The sequence below is a fragment of the Chaetodon auriga genome, chromosome 19, assembly GCF_051107435.1.
Source record: "Chaetodon auriga isolate fChaAug3 chromosome 19, fChaAug3.hap1, whole genome shotgun sequence".
NCBI lineage: Eukaryota > Metazoa > Chordata > Actinopteri > Chaetodontiformes > Chaetodontidae > Chaetodon > Chaetodon auriga.
Window position 1 is genome coordinate 5837892 of NC_135092.1, and position 17684 is coordinate 5855575.

At 42.2% G+C, this 17684-nt stretch overlaps 1 protein-coding gene across 4 annotated transcripts in view; it reads left to right on the forward strand.

The window, feature by feature from the left end:
• cacna1bb (calcium channel, voltage-dependent, N type, alpha 1B subunit, b) overlaps positions 1 to 17684 on the forward strand; it is a 159921-nt gene that overhangs the window by 92141 nt on the left and 50096 nt on the right. For all 4 annotated transcript variants that reach the window (XM_076758020.1, XM_076758019.1, XM_076758022.1 and 1 more), the window contains exons 17-24: positions 5406 to 5478; positions 5789 to 5906; positions 6423 to 6490; positions 7227 to 7333; positions 9403 to 9465; positions 12693 to 13442; positions 14930 to 15135; positions 16185 to 16314. In XM_076758020.1, coding sequence (XP_076614135.1) covers positions 5406 to 5478; positions 5789 to 5906; positions 6423 to 6490; positions 7227 to 7333; positions 9403 to 9465; positions 12693 to 13442; positions 14930 to 15135; positions 16185 to 16314 — 1515 coding nt within the window. The remainder of the gene's footprint in view (positions 1 to 5405; positions 5479 to 5788; positions 5907 to 6422; positions 6491 to 7226; positions 7334 to 9402; positions 9466 to 12692; positions 13443 to 14929; positions 15136 to 16184; positions 16315 to 17684) is intronic.

The following is a 17684-nucleotide window of genomic DNA, read 5'->3' on the forward strand; positions in this document are numbered from 1 at the left end:
ATTATTACACCGCAGCTGGGCAACTGGAATAATGTCCAGAAGCATGAAAAAACATCATATTCAGAGATACTTTTACAAGTCAAAGTCAAGTAAAAATCAAGCCTGCAGTGACGGGGACAGCTTTCCTTCCTCAGGCAGCGCTTGCCCCAGCCTATGCATCACTCTAACTTATGGCATGATAGGAGGGACTACGAGCACCTCGTAAAATGCATTCAGATCAAAAAGATCACGTCAGGCTATTGATAGAAATGCTTCAAATTCTTAACTAATTTTGGCACTCAAAACATAATATGAATTTCAATTCCTTAACATTTTGAAAAATTACCACAGTTTATTGCAAAATATCAACAAAAAAAACTTGGCTGCTGGACTTCAACCATTTTCAGTTATAAGCAGCTCTGGTCTTCACATTCACATTTGTATTCTGCCCCTTCCTCGTCCAGTAAAAAGCCAGTTTCATTTCTTGGTTTCTCATAAGACTGCTGGATGCCGTGTGTGTCCTGATTCATGTCACAGTCCCAGTGCTCTGCTCAGTTTGCTTTTTCAGTAGCACACAGCTGTTATCTCCAGTTCACTTGTACATGGCTGCGTGTTCTCAGAAATGTGTGCTGCGTTCACTTGCACAATGCAAACCTGCTGCTATTGTCTGAAGGATAGAATAGATATGGGGATAGGGCACGAGCTTGTGGGGGGTTTGCCCTCGCGGGACTCTTGTTTTCGGGATTGATTTAATGAAGTCCTCCTGGATGTCGCTTGGAAGCCAAACAGCACGCTCCCAATCCCTATTATCAGAGTAAACAGAGGTCGGCGCATACAAACCGCCGCCGCAGCTCCCTGCACTGGGCCAGCTAATCCTCAAGGAAGGGGAAGAGGATGGAGGGACAAGTGTGGGAAAGAGGAGGAGCTGGTGGAGAGTAGACAGGACAGGGGAGAAAGAAAGGAAGGAAAGGAGGCAAGAGGTGAAATGGAGAAAGTGACGGAGTGATGAGCAATGGGTGGAGAGAGTGGTGGGCGATGGGGGATGCAGTAATGAGACATGGAGGGACAAAGGTAGATGGAGAGACATTATGATGACATACCAAGGGAGAAAAAGCTTATTGAATTAGTTTCCCCCTCCCCCCTCTCCTCTCTCTCTTCCCTCACCCCCTCCCACTCCAGCTCCCTCATGCATGTACAGTACACATTAGAGCCAGACTAATACATGTTGGGTGATGGGGTTTCAGTGACTCACCACATGGCCAAAAGTATGCGGACACCTGAACATTACAGCCACATAGAGATAGTCGAACATGCCATTCCAAAGCTATGATGTATACTTGACTTAATTTAACTTACCTTTATTTAATTTGTTTGTTTTTAGTCATTAAAAATCACTGTTTCTTGTTCAGATTGACTCTTATTTTCATTTCTTTGATGATAAAGTTTATTGCTCAACTATAAAATATCTTTACTCAGACACGCCGTCATCACAAAATGTTTTTGTTAAGTGCCTGTGGGAAAAAAAAATCAGTTTTTGTTTTTGTTATCTGCCTCAAAAATCCAGGATATACAGGTGTACATGCGCACACACGCATACACATGTACACATATCACAGGATCTGCTCTGAGAGGAGAAACCAGCTGCCATTTGTGCAGACGGTCACTGTGGTAACAGCGTGCTCCACTTCCTCTCCTCATTTTTACAGACCCTTCTTCCTCCTTCGTCCTCTCTTCCTTTGTGTGTTTTTGTCCCCGGACACATTTTTTTCTCCCCTCTGCCTCCTCCTCCTGCTTCACGTGGCACATCACAAGACATTTCATCCATTCCATACAGCAGAAATAATGACTGATGATTTACGAAAAGCATTCTGTGAACATGTTCAGTGGAGCATTACTGTATACGTTAAAAGCTCTTACATGCATATGCATTAACTGTGTTGTGTATTTTCTGTCAAAGTGTGTCCAAAACTTCTTTCATACACCTTGATATCAAAGCCTAATCAAGGCTGTGTGCTGTAAACCTGCTGGTTTCACATTTTTTCCCACAACAATACACATTTAATATAACACTTGCTCACAAACTTGACTATTGCTTCATTGTCTTTTGTCCAACTCCAGATGTGTCTTGCACATGCTTCTTTATTTTTCAAGTTGGAACTGACACTGGAAATGATGAATGATTAGCGATGTAGGCTATTTTCAGGTGAATGACCAACCCGTCCTCACGCATCTCTGTGTCATTCTCTCATTGTCTTCTTCAGTTTCAAGACCACGGATTCAGGTTTTGGCAGGTTTGTTGGGTCATTTGTGGCTTTCTGAAAGAGATTTCGATCCTTTGTGTAGAAAGTGTGCATGTGTGATGACAGTAGTGGTAGCAGTGATGATATTAAGACAGATCTTTAGCCATACATCTGTGCTGATGAAATTAGACCTTAATACCCAAAGTGTTTCAGGTTGTGTGTAAACCCAGATAGCTGAAACCACTTTGGATCCACTTTACTACTACTTCAAGTCATTGACCTTTGAGTTGATGATTGATGATGTACCCTCTAATATTTGTTAGGAGTTGTAGAAAGTGTTTGAAAGCAGCTTTTGTCCGAGAGCTAAAAAGGAGGACACTAACAATGTGCCAGCATTACAAACTGTAAAGGCTGATTCTCCCTCCATTCGTTCATTCATTCATTCATTCATTCACTCTCAATCTGTTTTTTTTCTGACGTTGTGTCATTGTCTTTCCACCGTGTTGAAGTGTGTTCAACTTTCCTTTCAGGAGTGCTGTAGTGTTGAGCCCAAAACATACTGGCACTGTGGGATGTGTGTCGAGACGGCTGTCCGTACTGTACTCTGCTCATTCACACAGCTGCAGTTTGGAGGTGTTTGAAGTTCCAGACATCGACACCCTACAAAAGATCTTTTTTCCCCCTCAGTCTGGCTTACCCAGGCTAGTTTGATTTCTTCTCTTGTCAGCTGATAGCATGTCTTTTTCTGTGGTGTTGTCGCTGTCACAGCAGACAAGGAGAAAGTCAGATATCCACAACCAACAGTCTCAGTATTCTAAAGCTACTTTTTTAAAAGCCCTTTCCTGGTGAGCAGAAGTCAGCTCTCCAGGTGAGGAATCAAGTCAACAGAAAAGAAGATCTGTGTACTAGACATCACTCCAAATTCACTCTATTTGCTTGATATTGTGGTTGATATGCCCTGTGGATTTGCTGATGCGTTGCATCGCGGTGCCTCCGTTTTGTGCGTATGACACGAGTCACATGATGCAGCCCTGAGCTGCAGAGGCAGTGTGTTTTGGACTTGAAAGTTGGAGCCGTGGCTCCCTGGTGGCTAATGTTTCCTGCTGCTGCATGTTTCTCTCGCTCTCCTTCTGTCTCATCCATTATCAATACAAGACAACTCCCTTCATCTGTGAATACGCTAGTCTCTGTCTGAAGCTGTGAAGGAATCTGAAAAACATGCTCAGATGCTTGTGCTGTACTTCTGTCTTTGTGAGGACTGAGAACGAGTTTCAGACATTTTTTCAATGTGAGGATGTTGTTTCTGGTCTTAGTTTCATTCGTTCAGGAGGCTGTTTGGGGTTAACATGTGGTTTTAGAGTAAAAGTTGTTATTTGGTTTAAAATTAAGGTTATGGCAAAGGTTGGAAATGCATATATGGTTTTGATATTTAAAGAATATCCTTGGTTTCTTATAACTTGGGTCTAATTTTTGTGTTTTTTATTTTCATTTCTGGCAGTTTTGATAACATGGTACTCACAGGGTTAATTCCTGAGATCTGGGAACACAACAACAAAGGCCAAGAAACATAAACAGAACCATGCTTTCGCACAATAGTTTAACAGATTATGTTAACCATTTTATTTTGAGGTAAAACTGAAAGTGACCACATGTGTATTCTTGGTAATAATACTGCATTGCACAGGAGAAGTGGCTAAACTGTGAGCTTGTTGTCGACCTGTTTCTTTGCCCTTTTTGACTCCATTAGTAGCAATGTTGCCTCATTCCCAGATCCCAGGGTAACTCAGGGATGGTCAAAAGGGGAAGGGGAGGGTGTTATGTGTAGGTGATGTATGATAGAACTATTAACATGTCGACATACACTGGCAAAACAACAGTGCCACCACGGCTTTATGTCCAAACCAACAGCAAATTCAATTTCTACAGATGCCACTTTGCAATCTGTGGGTACAACTGATTATCAATTATGCAGAAATATACAACCACCTAATTCAGTGCCGCCTTATTAGAATTAACCGGAAAAGACAAGGAAGCTGTAACAAGCATTATTAGGCTGAAATATACAGTTAGCTAACGGAAGAATAAAGTGTCACCAGAGAACGTGGAGATGTATAGATACAGTGACTGTATAGTTTTCAGCATCATGGATAAATTAGGAGAGCTGGATACACCACCAGTCAGGCTTGCTGCCAACTTGTTCCAGTGGTCACTCACAGTATTTCACCAAGAAATGTTCCCCATAGACCACACTATAGAAGGGACGTCTTTAAAACTGTTGACAGGACGCCTCCAACTGCGAACACAGTCAATTATCTCTCTTTGTGATGCAAGTTTTTAATCCATCAATGTTTTATATATGTAAAACCTCGCAGAGCGTAGAAAAGCTATTTTTATTTGCATGACGTCATCCCAATGTTAAGCATCTAAGTGCTGGGCGAAGCCAGCAGGAGGAACACTAATGCCCATGTGCAGTGGGCCGCACAATGTGGAAGCAAGCACGGAAGCTGGAAAACTTTTTTGGCTCATGCGCTCAGTGAGTAATTTTTATGAAAGTGAGTGGGTGCTATGTTTGAGTCAAGAATCTAGTTCCTAAGACATCCATGCCCAGCAGGCACCTGTTGGTCGTGCAACACTGTGGGTGTGTTTGATTTGGGTCACCTCATCTCAGCTGCCGCTGCTGATTTCACTCCTTGTATTTGTTACTTCTAAAAAATAAGCGAAAAAAAAAAAAAAGCTTTCAAGGTCATTTTAGAGGCTGTAAAGAATGCATTGTGTCAGCGAGGTCCTCACAAGCACAGAAGTACAAATGTGTGTGTGTGTGTGTCTGTGTGTGTGTGTGTGTGTGTGTGTGTATGGGGGGGCACTGTGGACTGACAGTAGACAATGAAAGTGTTGCAGGAGGAGAAAAGACGAGAAGGTGCAGCTGTGACTCAAGGTGTGAGTGTGTGTGTTTTTGTGCTGTGTCATGTTTCTCCTGAGCAGAAACATGTGATGTTAACAGGTTCCTAACATTATTTCTTTTGAAGATTTTTTTATTTCGATTCAAATTTTTAAAATAATCAAATGTACCTTTCCCTGTATCTTCTCCTGGACTACAAGCAGATGCCATTAGGATCTGACTCTGACTGCGTTTTTGTCTCTTTTCCTCTCTTTGTAATGATGCTGTTCTGATTCCGATTCTTCTAGGTTTAACTTTGAAGATGAAACACCAACAACAAACTTTGATACCTTCCCAGCAGCCATCCTCACTGTGTTCCAGGTAAGACCCCTCTACACACACACCTGCACATGAACGCACACACTTGAGGTGTACTTCACACCGTCTGAATAAATGAGAGAATAGAGGCGCTGTGGAACAAGAAAGATTGCTATCAGTCATTTTAATTAGAGGGAATGACTGGTCTGTGTACCTTCTGTCCCTGAATAAGTTCGCTGATAATCCTTCAATTAGTCTGTGCTCATAACCTTTCACTCTGTAAAGTAATTTAATTCTTCACTCTGAGATTTGCGCGGTGCTTTACAGCCCGCCCGTGTCCCCGGCGTAGCTCTGACTCTTCTGTCTTCCTCAGATTCTGACTGGCGAGGACTGGAACGCCGTCATGTACCACGGGATCGAGTCTCAAGGAGGCGTTCGCCGCGGCATGTTTTCCTCCGTCTACTTCATCGTCCTCACGCTCTTTGGAAACTGTATCCTCTTTGACGTCTTGTAACTTGGCGTGATTATCCATATATATTTACGCAGAGTGGAGGGGAAATAAATGTAGTGATTGTGGTTGTGACAGAACCAAGTTATACACAGCCTCAGATGTGTGGAGAGAGCATGTGCCATGTTTCATATTGTGGACGTCAAAAGCTGAAGCTCATTGTTATCAAGGAGCTCCTCACACAGAATGCATGTCTCTGCCTTGACGCTACCTCCTCCTGAATATTGGCCGAGGTAGTTGCTAGAGCTTTTTTACTGCGTGACCTAAAAAGTTCCTTTTTTTTTTTGCCAGTCAGGACTGACTCTTTACTCTGAGACACTTGATAAATACAGACCCTGACCTGCAATTGTGTTTTTCCGCTTGGGATCAAAATATTGGCGAGACTCCAACAGTTTGACCCAATCATAATTTTTAGGTCCTGCTTCAGTTGGTGGAAAATAAAACACAGAAAATATGTTTTCTACATTTGGATTTTCTCCTGAGTCTTGCTGTTATTCAGACACCCTTCTAAATGTCTTCTTGGCTATCGCTGTCGATAACCTCGCAAATGCACAGGAGCTGACTAAGGTAGGCTGGGCTGGACTGTCTGACTGTTATATTTGAGGACACATTAATAATGTATTGTAATATATGTAGGTGTAGCATTTTTTTTCCATTTCAAAGTGAAACGTGTCAAACCAGCACCTCGGCATGTGCACAGCCCACATAGACTGTTAAGGAAGTGATGTCTTCCATTGGTTTGTGGACTACTGTTTTCAAGCCTCAAGTTTGGCATTTTGGTGTCACCCTCTTAGTTTTTTGGAAAAGTGACCACACTAGCTAGCTTGATGAGCAAGGTACAAAACGATGAGCAAGGATGATTACTTTCATGAACTGAGAACACAGTGTGAAAGGGTCACACCCACACAGGTAAAACCCCAAAACAAGTTCATGGCTCTTTACATGTACACAGTGCCATGGATACACGGTCATGGATACACATTGCTGCGCCTCTATCTGATGGCGCTGTGGTAGCAAAAAGGTAGCCATGGCCTAAAGCATACCCTGCTTTATCGTCCATGTTACTCCAAATGGGACAATAATTGACGAAGATTTGAAACTAGCATTTGAGACTATAAACTCATTGGGAAAGTGTTTACAAAATGCCAACAGAAAGAATGCCAGTTTGAGGCACTTCCTCACTGGCTTCACTTCTCAGACTCAGATGCTCCGTCCACTTCTTAAACACCGTCTATGACGGCATCAGTGTCGTAATGCCTTTTCATTAAGCACAGTTTTACGTCTCGGTTCTCACTGGCTGCAGGATGAAGAGGAGCAGGAGGAGGCAGCCAATAAGAAGCTTGCCCTGCAGAAGGCTATGGAGGTGAAGGAAGTCAGCCCGATGTCAGCAGCCAACATCTCAATAGCTGCGTAAGTTTGCGAGCATCCCTCTCCCCTGACAGCAGCTCTGTTCGCCCACACTGGAGATCCGTGTCTTTTTGTCATTCAGTGTGTCGTCCTGCCAGATGTTCTTCCCTCTCAGTCTGAGTACATGTGTCTGACATACCTCCTGAACTTTCATTTGCTCCCACTATGAGACTGCTCCTGTGGTGTTACCTGGTTTATTGCACCCCACTGTCTGTCCTCTTCAATAATAGAAGCACTTAAATCAACAGCATATTTTAGTTTTACTTCATTTCTTTTTCAGATTTATTAATTTCATAGAGCCTGTTAAGCCAAAGTCTACATCTTAACACAGGTTTTTGTCCTCTTTAGTGGCAAAATGTAATTCAAGTAATTACCAAGTAAATTACCAGAAAGAAGGGGAAGTTTTGTGTTTTGTGGAACCTAAATTACAAAAATTCCAATTTGCTTAATGTTGAAAAAATGTGATATTTCAATGCTTGATTGAACATCTTCAGCCTTGTTACATGCTGCCAAAATAACATTTTATTTTTAAAACTGGTGTCCTACATCAGAACAAGCTATTGACCTGCTGTCTGTCATGACTGCAGTCAGTAGGTCTCAGTGAGCAACTGTCCAGATTCTCTCCTTATGGGATTTAAAGATTCCTGAATAATGATTTTAGATGACAAAGAGGGTAAAACTGTACTGATACAACTACTCAGTGTTTTGGTATAGTATCTGATGAGAATGGCCACCTTGACTGCAATATAGATTAATAAAATAAAAGATATGCTTTATTTAAGGTACCATGAACATTAGGAGTGGGCCAGCACGGATGTAAACAAAGCAGAGAAAACTTCACAGTGCACCTTTAATTCAAAACCAATATGGATGTCTGCTTTAAGACTATAAGATCTGCTGAATTCATGAATCTAGGCTTCTGCTTTCCAATTCAGAACGCCAACTATTTGTTCATCCCTTTGACTTATTTTGAAAGAATGAGCAACAGATAAACAGAGATAGATGAAAACCTTAATCTGCCCTGTCAGAACTTCCATTCTCCTCTAACATGACAATGACAGGGATGTCTTTATATAACCAGAAAGTTCTTGTCACGCTAAAACTTTTGACCCACCCCCCTACCCTCCACAGCCAGCCTGTGATTGACAGGTTCGGGGGTCTCGCGTCAGCATGGGAATTAATTGCGCCTCCAAATTCAGCCTATTTTTAGAGCCTGGATGAACGCTGAAATTCTGACAGTATGTCAAGAGAAAGCTGGTGTGAAAACTGGAGCGTTTTCATCCTTATCAGTGATTAATAGCTACAATATGTAACGCTGGAGGTTAAAATGTGGCTTTCTTTGATGCCCATCTGTTCTGTTGATGTGGGAAACAAAACAATAATTTACATTTCCTGGATGTGATTGTGTGTTATAGAATTCCGCGCAGCCCTTTGTGTGACAGCCCTCCGTTCATTTGACAATGCGATCATCTTTGATTCACGCTCCTTAATTGGCGTCCTGCTCATGAAGAAACGGTCAATTAGACTGTAGAAAATGATCAGCTCCGTAAACGACTGCCTCGCTCGTTTTTTAATCTTTTCCTCTTCATTGTCGTTTCTGTTATTATGTGATCCTGTGTGGTACCCTCAGCGTCCTCAGAATATTTTCATTGGTTGAACAGTGAGGTACCAAATGCTTTTATTTCAAATGAACTGTTTTATGTGCATTATGTGTGCTGTTCCAGAGAAACACAGGGTTTCATTACAAAATGAAAAAAAATCAAACCATCCCGATTAGAAATTACTTCCAATTTCAATTTCAAATCTGTTTTCACCAGTGAAAGATCGACTGCTGCCTTTCTTGTTTTGGAATGAAACTCGTGAACTGTTTTCACTTTTTAGTTTTGTGTCATTCTGAAATGTCTCTGCTAACGGACACGCTTTTGTTGCTGTTGTGTTATTGAAGCAGCTGCACAGATTGTCCTTAACTGTAAGAGAGGAGGGGGCAGGTGGTCAGACAGGCTGCGAGTCCACCTGCCCCCCCCTCAGATTTGTGTCTCATTTTTTCTTTTGTTTTTGTTCTGCATGTACAGTTTTGTAAAGCAAAATCGAGATGCACTCTCTCGCAGGTCGTCCATCAACAGCATTCAGTCACCGTGAGTTATCACTCTCTGTTACAATATTCTCCTCCTTGTCTCCTCCTCTCCTCTTCCTTCCTTGGTTGTTCTCCTCTTCTCTCCTCTCCTCGCCTCACCCTCTCCGCCTCTTTTCCGTCATGTCCTCTTCTCTCTATTTCTCTTTCCTTTTGTTTTTCCCTTTCTTCTTCTCTCCTCATTTCCTCTCCCAATCTTCTTTGCTCCACTTTCTTGTCTTCCCCTTTCTCCTTGTGTCCTCTCTGTCCTTCTTCCCTCCTTGTTTCCTCTTCTCTTCTCTTCTCTTCTCTTCTCTTCTCTTCTCTTTGTTTCCTCTCTTGTCTTCTCCTCTCCTCTCCTTGTTTGCTGTCTCGTCTTCTCCTTGTCTCCTCTCCTCTCTTTTTTCCTCTTCTCCTCTCCTCTTCTCCTCCATAAAACTAAAATGCAGTCTGTCATGTCTTCATTGCTGGTAAAGTGAAATGTATTTATGATTCTTATAAGAAAAAAACAAGTCATAACAAAGTGCCTCGCAGAGCAGAGAAATGCAATTACATGTAAATAGCACAAACCCATAATACATTTGAAGCTATGAGGCCAGTGTGAGCGTAATTGTGAGTGGAAATCGCTGATACATAAACACAGTTATGCCTCCCTCTGGCCTTAACCAACCATTGTGTACTTTGTTTATGGCTGCAGCTCCTCTGTGTTGGCGCTTACAGAAATTCATCTTCCGCTCTGTGCTCTCTGATGTGAATAATTTGTTTATAAATGTTTAATTTCTCTCAGCATTGCCATCACCGCGGGCAGTTTGACATTTCCAGTGTGTTTGTAATTGTACACCCCAGGACATTAGTTTAAAAGACAATATGAGCCGCAGCCAAAATGAAACGCACTGGCCAGCTGTTAGTTTGCCCCCCTGCCCGGCGATTCGTTGCTTCTTTAACATCTCACCTCTTTGAGATAATGTACATTTAGGACTATTACTGACTCTGATTTCTTTGCCCTCCGTCTGTGTTTTTCAGCGAGTGCATGCGCTTTGTTAATATAGCTCAAATTCCTCAGTGTTACGTCTCTCATTTTCCTTTCTGTAAACATATTAACACCACTTGTTTGTCTGTTGCTCACCTGTCAGTGGATGTCTGTCCCGTGTCCTCTGCCTTCTGTCTGTCTGTGTCTTTTGTCTGCCTTTTAGGAGTTATACTGTCTACTCCTCCCCCACCCGACGAATCTTGAGGTACAGGTGACCAGATGGAACAAACTTAACTAACCCATAAAGCCCCATGTAAATAAATCATACTGTGCAGAAACAGAAACCGTTTGCAATGCCTTCATACATGATAGATGGAAAAAACGGACACATCAAAGGATTTTTGATTGTGTCTTTTGACTCTTTTCACTTCTGTAGAGAACCCCCATGTTCAAAAATCTTATTTCACTCGTTGGTGTCACCATATTCCTCTCAACTCAGGAAGCAGCTTGCTGCTTTCCCTCAAGAAGATACATGTCAGGAATGGCCATTGCCCATTGCACATTTCCATGCCTGCCCCATTCACACATGACCTGAGGCAAACAGAGATTGAAAAATGATTTCTGTTTAATTGCATGCCAGATCAGCGAGGTTTGCCACATGACGTGTCTGACAAGTCTAACTTCAGTGACTGCCACTGCAAAGCCAAAATAATAAAGAAGATGCAGTTTTATATTAGGAGTTTAAAAACAAAATAAACAGCACTGTCTGGGCTGAATTCTTTGCAGAAGGTGTATTTCACAAGGTGGCTGAGTCACTTTATCTGCGCTCTGCTCTGCTTTCCATCGTCCCATTATAGAATTCTGAATATAATTAATCCTTTACTCTTCAGCCTTAAGTTTCAAGAGAAATAGCACATCTTTCAAAGCCAAATTTTACATTGTTTTGTATTTTTGTTTGGCAGTGAATTGAAGTCTCATATCAGTGTTAACTGAACTTTTAACTGAAACTTTTGTCCTCCATCTCTTACATTGAACTTGCTTTAGAAAGGGATCTGTTCATGGCCAGCATGGAGAGGAAAACAATTACAGCCACCAATAAGTCTTTCAGTGTACATACTCTATGGGCATGTTGGTATTAGTGGACTTGAAAAATAGGAGCCTATCTTCAAAGTCTCATTTCTGATAGGCACCACCATGCAGAAATACTCTGTTGGACTTGTTGTACAAGTTTGAATTGATTTTTACAATCAATTGGGGCTTCAAAGGACAACTTGTGATCTACGCGTATGTATTCAAGCCTGGAATATTTTCCATACTTGAGGAGTATCTGGAATGGATGGATGAATTAGGTGTTTTTTTAATATAGAAAAAGTAGAGAAAGTTGTTATTTTAGTCTTGCTTTCTTGGCAAAACAAGGTTTTCGTCAGTTGCTTGCATCTGTTCTAGTTCATGAAAAGTGTGCTTTGCTTCAGTTCTTAGTCATTTGAGTGAGTCAAACAAGGAAGCCTTGAAAAGCAATGCATGAAAACACTGCAGAGTGCCTTTGCTTCATCCAGTCAAAGGAGTAGTAAGTCATCCAGAGAGAAAATTGGAGAAATTACCGTATTACTACAGATATGTTGCTGTTTCCTGTGACAAAAATAGACTCTGATAGAATTGTTGTTATAAAATAAGTACCACACACCTGGTGGTGGGTGCAGATTAATTAATTATTTCATAAATTACCTCACCCACACATCCCATAATATCTCCTTATGGATGGAATTCCTTGTTTTTTCCCAGATGTGTGACTGAATAGCATTTATGCTCATATCAAAGGCATGTGGGAAGACTTTAATAAAAATATAAGGTGAGGGCCTTCCATTATGTGGTCATGTCATGATGACAGAATGTGACAACTGTCATTATTAGACAAACTTTATCATCCTAGGTGCTGTAACATTTAAGATAGTCAAATTTTGTAGTTGAAATTTGAGCCACTTCTCCATATAACACTTAAGCATGGTAAGTAAAAGCTTTACCATGGTGAACATTCATGCTGATGCATCCATAGACCACCTTGTGTCTGGTTCTTTATTACTTATTGTACTTTATTACAGCCTCCATGACTAGAATTTAATAGAATTAATAGCATAAGATGGTCGGGCTATGGATGAAACTGTGGTGATGTTCAACCACACCCCATACAAAAAAGATCTCATTAAGTAGAGAAAAACGAGACACATGAAAGTCTTTTTTATTGTCATGTGATCTTTTTCTTTGGGTTTGATTCATGTGTGCAGTAAGGAGCAGCAGCGGTCAGCAAAGACCATGTCAGTGTGGGAGCAGAGGACCAACCAGCTGAGGAGACACAACATGAGGGCGAGCAGTGAGGCCTTGTTCAACGAGCTCGACCCTGAGGAGCGCCTCCGGATGTCCTCCGCCCTCCACCTGCATCCTGAAATGAAGACTCACCTGGACCGGCCGCTCGTGGTAGAGGCCAGGGACGGGGACAAACCCAGCAGGCCTCCTGAAGGAGGACGGATGGAGACAGGGGATCCTAGGCAGGACGGGTTGGGAGACAACTTCCACCCCCACTCCAGAAAGCATCACCGACACCGTGACAAGAACGGGGAGAGCTGGGATGGAGGCGACAGCCGGGGAGGGAGGCACCACACCCATCACAGCCGGAGCAGAGATCACAACGCCAATGGTGCCCAGACGAAGGAGAGGAGAGTGGAAAGGAGCCACAGCCGCGACGGAGGGCAGGGACACAGGCACCACCACCAGGCCGGCTCCCCTGAGGAGGAGGCCAATGATGTGCGAGGAGGAGGAGAGGAAAGGGGCCATCGCCACCATCACTCCCATCGTCCTCCAAAAGAGGGAAATGGGATGATAGCGAATGGTGCACAGGGAGAGCGCAAGGGGAAGGGCGGAGGAGGAGGCGATAGCAATGGAGAGAGGAAGGGACGCTGCTCTCGTATGGTCAGAGATCAGTCTGCACTGGACGGAGACGACTGCAAGAGGAACAAGAATGGAACAAAAGGTCACTGGTAAGACAGCAGACAGATTCTATAAATATGAGATTTTTATATATACTCTACATATTGTTGGTGATATAAAATGTTTATTCATAATTAATAACTACAACAGCCTAAATTTAGATTTAGATTAGAAATTATTTGAAGTACACAAGAGTGCTTTTTCAAAGGAATCACCAGTTTTTATTTCAGCTGGGTCTTGTTTTTTGATAATTTTGACATTGTAAACACCTTTATTTCTGCTGTGTTCCCTGAAATGCTTTGCCTAGCACTGTCATCATCAAAAACTATGCAAATTAATAGTTGATGCCAATAAAAATGATGTTCTTTCTAACATTTTCAGCTGGTGGCGTTGCTATGAATAGGTGATAGGACGACAGAATAAGAACACAGATAAGCACTTGTTCGCTATCATCAAAACAAAAGAGACACCTTCTCAGCGTTTCTGTCATGTTGACGCCTTTGTGCTGAAGTACAGTTATGGATGTGAATCCACTGGCATACTTTATTATATTTATTATACTTATGTAGTCACTCAATGCCAGCTCATAGTTTTGCTTCTATCACTGTACCCAATATTTCTAGAATATTTATCATTTAAATCTAATTTATTATAACAATGTATCAAATGAGACCTGAAAAACAAAGGGTCACTTGTAGTGATGAACTGACAGAGAATTATCAGCTGAATCTGCAGCTCCCCTGAGCTCTATGGAGCAGATAACAGAGAATGAATATTGGCCTTTCATTCATCAGATGTGTAGAGTCATCACACGTAATGTGATAAAAACAAGGAGGCAGATTGAGTGAAAAAGCCATGATCTGTAAGTGTTGTGTTCCCAGCATGTTTCTGCTGCCCCAAAGTGGCCTAAAAATTAGTCATTGCAGGATGGAAGTGGAAATATTATCGTATCCTAAACCTGCAAATATTTACTCCGCCTCTGATTCACTAGTGTTGGTACTCATATAGCAGGAAAATTCAAGCATGCTTTCACTGTTTTGGTGGAATCTCCAGCCAGCTGCTGTGGAAACACAGGTCAGAGTCCACCTTTGTTCAGCAATAATCATGAGAATGTGTAGAGCCAGCCAGCAGAAACACTGATGAACTGTGTTTTGAAATAGAAAAGTTATCATTTGTTGTGCGTCTCATCACCATATTAAGTACAACGCTACACAAGCAGACTACAAAGTGCAGCATCACTCTCACAGACTCGCTCTGTGCAATATGTATTCCCCAATTAATTCTCAAGTATATTTTTTAGACTTAAATTTCATATTCGAAGACAGTATTTGCATCAGTTTGTCATTATGCATAAACACCATATAACTCTGTGTTTGGGTTCAGTAGCGTCTGGTTTGTTGCCACATAAGTTGTGGTCCGTTTCCCAGGAGGACAGAGAAACTTTCTCATATGGATCTCATTTGGCAGAAAACGCTTGAAGCTCCCTGAAAGCAGAGTATAACGATGCCTGTGATAAAATACACATCTCTTCCCCCAGGGAGAGGCAGCCAGATGCTGAGGAGGACGGCCTCGCCTCCAGTCCTCTGCAGGCAATGCGGAGCAGCCTGAGTCTTGGAGAAAAGCAAGAGGATGCTGACAACCAGAAGAACTCCACCAGGGCCAGCCAGGCCGGCCTCAACAGCAACGCCATCCACATCCCTGTCACCATCACTGCCCCGCCTGGAGAAACCACCATCATACCCAGTGAGTACATCATGTCACTGTCACATCAAGTGGGGATGGCATGGGAATGATGACGGTTTTATTTTTCAAGTTTTATTCCTCGTGGTTGTGAGCCAAAAACATCCTTTAATATCCACTAGTCATCACTTTATAGCAGAGTCATTAAGGGTAATTAAGCCTTATTAGGAATATCACCATAGCCCAAGATCGCTGCAAAGATTATGTGGAATGATTTCCGACTGTGAAAAACAAGATTGCTCAATAAGATTAAGACTATTCAGCCATGCTAGCAGCTCAGTGAGCCTCACAAGAGGCATACCAATGCTTTGAGTTAAATGCTAATATCAGCATGCTAACATGCTTGCAATGGTCATACCACCATGCTGATGCTAAGCAGGTATCATGTTTAGCATGTTCACCATCTTACCGTTGCATGTTGATATAATAAAATTTGCTAATTAGCACTAAGCAGGTAGTACAGCTGATGCTGATGAGAGTGTCATTTGTTTTGCATGAATTTGATCATAGACCGGTATGTTGGACAAATGGAACCTGAAGATGGCACCAGTAGCGATTGAGATATTTCATTGTTGTCCACAGAGGCATGATGCTAACATGGTTAATAAGCAAAAACCAACTAAAAAAACCAACCAGCTAAAAGCAATTGATAATGCCACAAGCAGTCTACTCTGCTATAATACTTAAATTGCATTTCTTTACCACTTTTCTTCTGTAGCTTCAGATGCTCTTTTCGTAATCTAAAGAGTGCTTCTAGTTTAGAAATGTAGCTACTTGCAAGTGTAAAAACAGCTTCATTTAACATCAAGTATGTGTGTTTGTTTTCACAAGTTTCATGTTTCTTCCTACAATCAACAAAGATTTTCATATGAAAAAGTTCTAATTAGCCAAGTTACTGATTATACACTTTTATGAATGCAGAAGGTAAATACAAGCATAAAACAACAACACAGATCAGCGCCATGCATTTCAAAACCACAGAGAAAATCTCACTATTTACTAAAGTTTGTTCTTCTCTGAACTAAATGAGTGTATTTATTTTTTCACACCAGTGAACAACATCGACTGTGACAACTTCCAACTCAGTGAGGAGAAGAAAGATCTGGAGGAGGAGGAGGCGGCTAATGGGCCTCGGCAGATCCTTCCCTATAGCTCCATGTTCATCTTCGGGCAAACAAACCCGTGAGTCATAACTGGGAGGTGACTGAGAGGAGTGATGTGGAATAAGATTGATAGTTTGGGCTGAGTTAAGAACAATAGAAAGCCCACAAAGCACACTCCTTTTTTTAACCCACCTTGTTAAATAAGCAGCACATCAAACATTTTGCTTATCTTTGCATCCCTATTCAGTGCCTAATTAAAACCAATATATTTCAATCAAATCCTGATTTGTAATTTATATTGACCAAAAAGAAAAGATGACCAGAAGCAGGTATGTACTCAGTGTACTTGGGGTACTTGATGGACTGATTCCCTTGCTACAAAAAGTTGTTATCAGGATATCCAATGTCTGTTCTCAGGTAGTGATGCAGGTGCGGCAGATGCCAGTGAGATCAAATTTAGCTTAACTCTAAGCACAGCACTGAATGTGGAAAACCTGGCAGGCCCTGGACTCTCATTTTTTCCAGAGATGGGTGAAAGACTAGTGTTGTGACACTACTGAGACTCTGGCTGACCAACAGTGTGTTGAGATTTTCCCTGAGGAACAAAATCTTCTCCAGCTGCTGCGTCTCTCGGAGTGGGATCACTTATCAAATATCAGTCCTGGTAGATTGTCTGTCGTCTGAACACTGTAGTACCACTGCTTACCTCGGAACCATCACGACAAAAGAGAAACTACTTGCCCCCTGGTAACTTTCCAGAGATCAGAGTATTATTAACACCTCATAGCGCCTCTGAAGGTGTGAGCGTTGTCTATGCAGTCTGAACTGTCTGGCCCTCTTGGCTTGTTTGGGTGTCGTCTTTGAGAGAGTGCTGCCTGGCTCCTCCACAGACATAAACATGGACGAGTAAAGCATGAGGTCCAAAAACACCCAACAGTCCAAATATCAACCTTTGACTTCATAGTCATATTTTAAGTTCTGCAGCTGGACAGTAGCATTAAGGGAGAGCTGTCAACAGATCAGAAGACAGGGGTGGCTGGTAGTCCACAAGGTCTTGAACTCCTGCATGTGTAAGAATTTTGTGTGCATATTGGGAGATGTTTGGGACATGTTCAAACCCTTTATTTCAGAGGTAACTGCTACCCTGACTTTGTATGACTGCAGCAAGAGTTCGGTTTCGCCGTGTCTCTCCTTTATGCTGATGATGTGCTTCCGTTGGCTTCATTAGACCGTGACCACCAGCGCACACTGGGGTGTTTGTAGCTGATGTAAGCAGTTTGAAAAAGTACCAGCACCTCAAATCTGAGGCCATGGCAGTCTGCTGGAAAAACGATGGGTCGGTGCCTCAAGGGAATGAGTATCTCAGGATATTTTTCACGAGTGAGCAAAAGTGCAGATGCGCAGTGATGCAGCCCCTACTGACTGCCGTAGTGAGGGAGCTGAGGCTGA